Source organism: Mandrillus leucophaeus, unplaced genomic scaffold (genome assembly GCF_000951045.1).
Source record: "Mandrillus leucophaeus isolate KB7577 unplaced genomic scaffold, Mleu.le_1.0 Scaffold503, whole genome shotgun sequence".
In the NCBI taxonomy this organism is placed as follows: Eukaryota; Metazoa; Chordata; class Mammalia; order Primates; family Cercopithecidae; genus Mandrillus; species Mandrillus leucophaeus.
Window position 1 is genome coordinate 230,946 of NW_012105399.1, and position 8,942 is coordinate 239,887.

General features: G+C 41.2%; 1 protein-coding gene across 2 annotated transcripts in view; it reads left to right on the top strand.

Annotated features, from left to right (window-relative positions):
* The window catches only part of VASH2 (vasohibin 2), a 40,336-nt gene extending 31,951 nt beyond the window's left edge, over positions 1-8,385 (top strand). For both annotated transcript variants that reach the window (XM_011996145.1, XM_011996146.1), the window contains one exon: positions 5,325-8,385. In XM_011996145.1, coding sequence (XP_011851535.1) covers positions 5,325-5,397 — 73 coding nt within the window. In that variant the 3' untranslated portion in view covers positions 5,398-8,385. The remainder of the gene's footprint in view (positions 1-5,324) is intronic.
* The last annotated feature ends 557 nt before the right edge of the window (positions 8,386-8,942 follow it).

Below are 8,942 nucleotides of genomic sequence, written 5' to 3' on the forward strand. Positions count from 1 at the left end.
AGTTTCCAAAGGATCCACACACCTCCCACTAAGCCCTGCCTGCCAACCCCACTGGACCGAGGATCCAGTTTCCAAACCCGTGAACTTTGGGGGACACATTTAAGCCACAGCAAATGTACCAAAGAAAATGACAGAGCATACAGAGCAAGTAGTGGATTGTGACGGTAGGGAGTCAGAAAATAAGTCCTGAAGTAAGTGACATTTGGGATGGCCCTCTAAGGATGAGGAGATGTCAGGGAGAGCATTCTAGACAGGAGACAGCATAAGCCAAGGTGCAGAGGCAGGAGTGGCCATGGTGTCCTTCGCAGATGCTTGGAAAGATGCTTTGAGCTGGCAGAGGAAGGGGGAAGTTTGCATTGTGGTTAAGGGTGTGGGCTCTAGATTCTGGGGACCAACTCTGGTTCCAACGCCTGCTAACTGTGTGACTTTGCTTTGAGCAAGTTCCCTACCTTTCAGTACCTCCATTTTCTCTTCTATAAAATGGACAATACCAGTATCAACCCCATGGGTTATGGTGAGGATTAATTAATCCACGGAAACCTCTTAGAACAATGCCTGGCACATCGTTAAGTGCCTGAATACATAAAAGCTATTTATAATGGTGATTTCCTGGTACCTGGAAGGCATGGGAAAACTGGTGCAAGTGCCAGGGAAAGACTAAAAAAAAGAGTCCAAAGGTTCCCAAGTTAAATTTCATCTATTTTCAAAGGTGCCAATAGCAGAACACAGGTAATGGTAGAGTGAAGTTTATGAACTACAGAAAAAATTTATGGACTGAGGGGCTCCAAAGTGAGGAATTAAGGCAAGTGGCCAGAAAGTGGCTTCTCGAGGAGGTGGCAGGCCTGTGGCTAGTTAGCTACAGTGATCCCAGTGAGCCTCCATGACAGGGATGAGCAGGTGGGTTTTGTTTTCTCCCTGAGCCTACCCTGTAGGCTCTCCTGGCCACTGACTTTCCAGGATAGACTGTCCGGCACAGGACTGAGAGAGAGAACAGGTCAGTGCAGATCTGGTCCAACAACTTGAAAATACTATGAAGCTAGTGTCTTATTTTCTTATATGAAGGGCAGCATATTTAGAGTTTCAGAAGGAGGAGAGGTGTGACTTGGTGTTGAGGAAGATGCCAGGCCAGGAAGGGAGCATATGTAAGAAAGCTTCAGAAACTGGGATGAGCTAACTGGTAGGTCCTACAAGGACCATGGAACGAGAGAGTCTCTTGTTAAGCACATGCACTGCTTAATTTTCAGAGACAACAGGAGATCTAAAGAGCTACCATGGCTTAGGTCCTACATAGTTTGCAGGGTTACAGGGAAGAAGACTGACTCTTAGAAGTGAGTATGACTCCTGACTTCATTTGGACTGTGGCCATTCCTCCCGAGTTAGAACTTGCTAGGAACATGTTCTCCATACTCCACACAGTAACCTTCCTCAGGTTGACTTAGCACCCACTATTAGTGGAACAGATTTGGCTAAGGTTGGGTGTAAGCTGTAGCTTAAACATAATTCACCTTTTTTTTTTCTCTTTTTTTGAGATAGGGTCTTGCTTTGTTGCCCAGGCTGGAATGCAGTTGTGCGATCTAGGCTCACCGCAACTTCCACTTCCTGGGTTCAAGCAATCTTCCCATCTCAGCCTTCCAAGTAGCTGGGACTACAAGTGCACGTCACCACGTCTGGCTAATTTTTTTGCATTTTCTTTTTTTTTTGTAGAGATGGGGTTTCACCATGTTGCCCAGGCTGGTCTGAAACTCCTGGGCTCAAGTGATCCTCCCTTAGCAGCCTCCCAGCTTGTAGTGCTGGTACTACAAGCATGACCCACCGCACCAGCCATGATTCACTTTTATGTAAAAGCAGCTCAACAGAGGTGGTGGAAAGAGGCTTCCTGCTGCGTTGCTATCTTTAGAACCCATCTTTTTTTTTTTTTTTTTTTGAGACAGAATCTCACTCTGTTGTCCAGGGTAGGGTGCAGTGGCGCATCCTTGGCTCACTGCAACCTCCACTTCCCAGGTTCCAGCGATTCTGCCTCAACCTCCCAAGTAGCTGCGACTACAGGAATGCACCACATACCCGGCTGTTTTTTTGTATTTTTAGTAGAGATGGGGTTTTACCATGTTGGTCAGGCTGGTCTCAAACTCCTGACCTCAAATGATCCACCCACCTCAGCCTCCCAAAGTGCTGGAATTACAGACCTAAGCCACTGTGCCCAGCCCTAGAGATCATCTTGAGGTCCCCATTCCAGCCATCACTTCCACGTTCCCATCAGCAGGAAGAACAAAGGAAAGAAAAAGTTGAAGGGCACATACCAGTTGTCTTTTGAAGACATGTCTGCTAACTGCCACACCACACTTGCATTTAAATCTCACTGGCTACAACTTAGTCTGAGGCCATGCCTGGGTACAGGGAGGCTGGAAGATAGACTTTGTATTCAAGGCAGTTATACACCTAGCTAAAAGTCAGGGATGGGAGACGGGGGTGTTTACTAAAGAAGGGAAGAGTGAATGTGGAAGGGCAACTAATAGATGCTGCCACACACAGGTTGTTATATAAATCAGTTATGAAAATCATCTAATACAAATGTAGTTTATATTTGGGTAAGAAATATATGCTTGGCTGGGCGCGGTGGCTCAAGCCTGTAATCCCAGCACTTTGGGAGGCCGAGACGGGCGGATCACGAGGTCAGGAGATCAAGACCATCCTGGCTAACAAGGTGAAACCCCATCTCTACTAAAAAATACAAAAAACTAGCCGGGCGAGGTGGCGGGTGCCTGTAGTCCCAGCTACTCGGGAGGCTGAGGCAGGAGAATGGCGTAAACCCGGGAGGCGGAGCTTGTAGCGAGCTGAGATCCGGCCACTGCACTCCAGCCTGGGTGACAGAGCCAGACTCCGTCTCAAAAAAAAAAAAAAAAAAAAAAAAAGAAACATATGCTTACCTAGTTACAAAACCAGGAACGCTAGTGTGGAAATAGTATTTTACTAGCTCTAGGAAATGACCCGCATTTAATCTTTTTCTAAAGCAAGGAATGCATAGGTACTGCAGGTTTATCCTTTTGCCATATCCTGCAGGCAAATTGAATTTTTGATTGCTGAATTTTCTACAAGTGGGGCACACTGCGGAGAAGTGATTTACTTTTCTAACCACATTTTCGTCAGGCTGATGCTAATGTATGGGGAGTCTACTTAAGAAAGTCTCAAATTAGCAATTTGTAAAGATGACACCACCTCAGGCAAGGAGACAAAATGGAGGCTTCACTTCAGGCTTTATGAGAGAACCAGATGCATATGGACTCATTAAACCTGACTTGTGTGTAAGAACCCTGGTTCTCTCCACATTAGTGGGCTGAGGGCTAGGGTTGGAATATAAGTTTGAATCCCCAAGCAAATGTGTGTTCCTTTTCCTGTCAACCCAAGAATGGTCCTCATAGTGTCCTCTGGGGGCCACTCCTCCAGGCCTGTAGTAGTGGCTTTGTTTAGGGGAGTGGCTAATCTCCAGGGCATGCAGAGGCTGGAGGACACCATCCTCTGAAGGCCAAAAGCCTTGAACTCTGATACAATGAGCTGGAGTCTACACACTGAAGTGTAGGGATTTCTACTGGCAGTCAGCTGTGTTAATTAGCATCATGTGTATGTCCCAGGCACCATGGGGAGACACACAAAGAAATAAGAGGCATAATTCCTGATCGATAAAGGAGGGGACATGGTCAAGCTAAGAAATAAGGCTCATGCAACAGATAAGTAAGGTTACAAGTTATTTGAGTAGGGCCTAGTCAGGGACAGTTTCTTGACCACCTTGAGTAGTCAGGTTTCAGAAGGGATGATCAGACTGTTGATGACTGTTCCTCCCCATCTGAGAGAGAGAGAAAGAGAGAGAGAGAGAGAGAGAAAGAGAGACAGAGAGAGTAGTGGAATTGCTGGCAGAGATTAATGCCATTTACTGAGCTGTGCTTTAGATAGAAGCTAGCTGTTGATTTCTAGTTCTATCAACATTGAATTAATTGGACCACTTTTATGCCAGGGAAAAACCATTAGCTGTTAGGAAATCTTTCAAGGGCATCAACTAAGAAAGCTTCTAACAATTACGTTTTCTTTTTGGTCTTTTTTTTTTTTTAAATACCTAAGAACAAGGTTTGGCAGGGTGCAGTGGCTCATGCCTGTAATCCCAGCATTGTGACAGGCCGAGGCGGGGAGATCACCTGAGGTCAGGAGTTCGAGACCAGCCTGACCAACATGGTGAACCCCAGTGTCTACCAAAAATACAAAATTGGCCAGGTATGGTGGCACGTGCCTGTAATCCCAGCTACTTGGGCGGCTGAGGCAGCAGAATCGCTTGAACCGGGGAGGCAGAGGTTGCAGTGAGCCAAGATTGTTCCACTGCACTCCAGCCTGGGCAACAAGGGCAAAACTCCGTCTCAAAAAAACAAAAACAAAAACCGATGTTCATGTGTAACCTAAACTGTCTTTTTCTTGCAAAAATGGATGTGAAACTTTTGAATTAGAACTCACTAGCCATACTGAACATCCTAATCTTGATTCATCTCAGTTCTCTCTTATCCAAGGTGAGAAGAGGCTCATTAAGAAATGGAAAAGTTGTAAGACACATTGTGAGATTGTTTAGGCATAGTTGTATTTTGGAAGTCATTTAGGATGCATCTTTAATGAAGAGAGATGATGTGCTACTGAATGTTGTATTTCCCAGCTTGAAGTACTTTCTCACATGACTTTGCATAATTGCTTAGTTGTGGTTTTATATTGGAAGTGACTTTAGCATGTTTTTAGGGAAGAGATGTTTCACCACTGAGTGTTTCCACACTGACATGCTTTTTCAGATGAATCCTAAGATTCACCTTGATTTTATACATTTAAACCTGGAACATTAACCCTCTCCCTGGGAATGTGAGTCGTCTTTGATTCCTTGGCTTTCTCCAGGGCACATACACTAGAAAGCCAATGTTTCAAGGAGAATTCGACTCCGATTGTTGGCTCTACTGTAGTGTATGTGACTTTTAGATCCTTGCAAGGTTCAAGGGTATTGGGTTTCAAAAGTTTTAGTGTGACCAAATTCAGGCTTAAAGCTGCAAAAGCTCATTCAACACTCTGAAAACTCTCCTGAACTCTACACTGAAAGTCTGTTAAAATGTTCCTTAAAACCTTTAGAGGTGGACTTAAGAACAAGAAGTAGAGTTGTGAGCTAAGACTGGCAGGTTGGGGGAATGGGAGGATGAGACAAGTATCAGAAGGATTAGGAAAACCGAATAGAGGCCCTTGAAAATGCTCAGTTATCTTTCTTTGTCCCATCCTCTCTCCTCCACCATATTTCTGTCTTTTACCCTTAGGCCTGCACTGCCTGAAAAGAAGGTGGCTGATCTAAGCACTCTGAATGAAGTGGGCTATCAAATCCGAATTTAGCCAAGCCATACCGGCCAGCAAGAGGGTTTCTGTGGTGCTTCTCTCTGCACTTTACCCAGCATCTTCAGGAGGAACTGCAACTATTTATTAAGAACTTGTGAATTTTATTTTTAAGGATTCACCTGGAAATAGAATCTGAGTGGGTGGTAACCATTAGCTTTAAAAAATTCACTAAGAGGCACCATGAAAATGCTGAAGTAATAAACCCCACCGGGGTTGGACTATGTCCCTCACTCAAGATCTTAAGGATAACAACCATAACTGTAGTTTTATATTTTTCCATTTACCTACTTTCTTTCACTTGCTTTGAACATTATGCCTCACCAATAGTAAATGTTCATGAAATAATCTCTTGAACTTTTGGTATAGTAAGGTAACTCAAACAGTATTACTGTCTTTTTCAGCAATAACAGAAAGCAAAAATGGGTGGGTTTTTTTTAAGCAGTTAATATTACCTCAGCATTTTGACATCAGATATGCAAACTTAATGGCGTTTTGTTTTTTTATATTCTATTTATATTCTTTCCCCAGTATTTCCCATGGGGATCTCCACAAGCTTGAAGTTTTTTCCTGGTGCACACACATGATGAGATTTAAGGTATTATATGCAAGTGTTTTACTAAAAAGCACTGAAATTCTTCTGGCAATACAAGAACCATTTTCAGGATCTTGGAGTTACTTCCTTCTTAATCTTTCTTAAAGCATTCACTGATGTTTTTTCAAAATGAAACAAAAATATCACATTGAGAAGCTAGTCTATGTTCTGTCACTAACATTTAAACTTTGCAGACTCTAGCAAAAAGCACAAGAGGTCATGTACTATTACACAAATTTAGCAGTACTGGATTACCTCTGGACACTAACACACTCAGGCAAAGAAACCAGGAGTGATGATCAGGTCTTCAGAACCAAAAAACCTTTCTATTCACATTTCATCTGATTTTTAAACTGAAGCAGGCTTTGATTCTTCTGAAGGACGCAAAGAATCAAACTAAGCGAGGACTCACTGTTGTTAAAGATGTGTTCTGATGTCTTATATTAAGACCAAATGTGACATAATGTGATTATCTTCCAGTACTTTGCTTTTACCTACCACTTCATGACATTTTAGGAATGAGTATTCGAAAATATAACGAATTAGAAAAGCAGTACTTTTTTTTTTTAATGGAGAAGTCTTCGGTCCAGTGTTACACCTTATAGTGTGATTCAGTCCCTAAGCACGGAATGAATGTCTGGCCTGCATATGGTAGTTACAGTGTAACCTCTGGCTGCAGACCACAGAGGACAACCCTAACAGCATAGTCTTGTATGGTATAAATATCAAGAGTACAGCTTCGATTTCATTTGCTTTATCTTAGCAACAATGCCAACTCAGGAGACCAGACGGCCGATTTCAGTGAAGTCTGGTAGTCAACAGATGTTATTTCAGTCTCAGTGCATGTCTTCTGGCTTTCTTTGACTGAAGGTGTCTATAGGAAGGAAGTTAAAAAAAATATATCCTCATTGAGATTCTTTACCAATTCTTTACAAGATTTCTGGGGGTGACAGGGAAAGCAAAAGGACTTCATCCTTTAGCTATGTGCACAAGAGCTTACTTTACCCTAAAAATCAGTATTATTAATGAAAAGTACTGTTTTCTTAAAAAAAGAAGTCTAATGTCATGTAGATGAACAAGACCAAGGATACATCTCCATTAGATTAAAATGTAGCACAGGGTTAAAAATTCTCAGTTTAATCTCTTTAAGATCAGTATTATCAGAGTTTAAAATGAGTTATCTCTGTCTATCTTCACACAGCAAACCCATTTGCAGCCTCTTGGTCACATGTATTCAGATGTTTGAAATAGTGAATCATTTCATTTTCATTCTAAAACAATACTGACTTAAACATATACCTTCTGTTTGTCAATCTGAAACTTGCTTACATCTAGTAAGTACACCTCTTATAACACTGCATCCATTCTAAGAGTTGGAATTTATTTTTGCCCAAGTATTAAGTACTGTTACATCTAAAATACAGAATGTCAAATGGTTGCATAGCTTGTTTCCCACAACAAGGAGGAAAAGAATAGGAATACAAACTCTGTAATATGCTGATATAGAAGCCTTAGAACTGCCAACTGGCTTGATGGTTCAATTAGTAAGCTAATTTCTCCCACACCCGCTCCCGCCCCAAAGCAAGGTTTAGTCACACAAACATGAAAGTACATTTAAAATGTCCTTAGTTGTCATCCTACTTTTATTGCCTATGGAATATGCTAATTTCTTAAAAAAAAAAAATGAGAAATGCACCAAACCCCTAAATTCTAGTGCAATAATTTAATAAAAAAAGACAAACAAACATGTTTTGTGCACCCCCCTCCCAAAGTTGATTTTAAGACTGGCTAGAATTCAAAATATAAAAAATAAAACTGAAGTGATTTGAAATCGATTTTTAAAAGTTCTTAGTGCAAGAGAAATTTTATGTTTAAGCCATCATGGCAATATATGCAAAGTTTAAATGAATGACAGAAATCTTCATTTTAGACTGTATGTTGTGCTGTTTTGAGTACACTTTATTTCAGAAAGTGATATTTAGTATTTTCTATACACTCTGAAATCATGAGCATTTCACTTTTTCTAAGTCAATTATTTCATAAGGATTTTATTAATAGATATTGGTAAATAGAACTTTGGAAATCTTAATTCAGAATTCTTACTATACCTGAGGCTTTTGTAAGCTATAGTTTTATGTACAACCTTGTACAGTTTTTTTGACATACAATTCAGAACTTTGTTTATTCTCTTGGACTTTGTTGTGGCCAATACATTTTTTTAAAATCTTTAAGAAGAACTGTGATTGTTTTAGTGGGTATTTTTCTAAGTAAATGAAAACTTGTATAATGGTATTTTAGAGAATGCCAGATAAGTGCATGTTTCGAGTTAATGTTTTTCTCATCACTTGTATGTTTCTAACACAGCATGGGACTTTAATAAAACCATCCTGGAAACTTAACCATTGTTTTTCTTCTAAATATGTAAGTTGCAGCTGGGCTCAGCGGCTCAAGCCTGTAATGCCAGCACTATGGAGGCCGAGGCGGGTGAATCACCTGAGGTCAGGAGTTCGAGACCAGCCTGACCAACATGGTGAAACCCCGTCTCTACTAAAAATACAAAAAATTAGCCAGGCATGGTGGCGGGCACCTGTAATCCCAAGTATTTGGGAGGCTGAAGCAGGAGAATCGCTTGAACCTGGGAGGCGGAGGTTGCAGTGAGCTGAGATCCTGCCGACACACTCCAGCACGGGCAACAGTGCAAGACTCAGTCTCAAAAAAAAAAAAAAAAAAAAGAAAAAAAGTAAGATGGTGTGATTTTTTTTGGTCATCGTATTATATACTTATTCTAGTGAACCTGTTCATCATTCTTTCACCCTTCTTTCACAATCTGCAGACTCTATATTAAAAACTACTCTATTACTCTATTTTGACACATCTCAATTCACTCATCTTTTAGCACCACCCTAAGTAAAAATGGCTGAAAAGAGCAATGAAATAGTTTAGTAAAGGC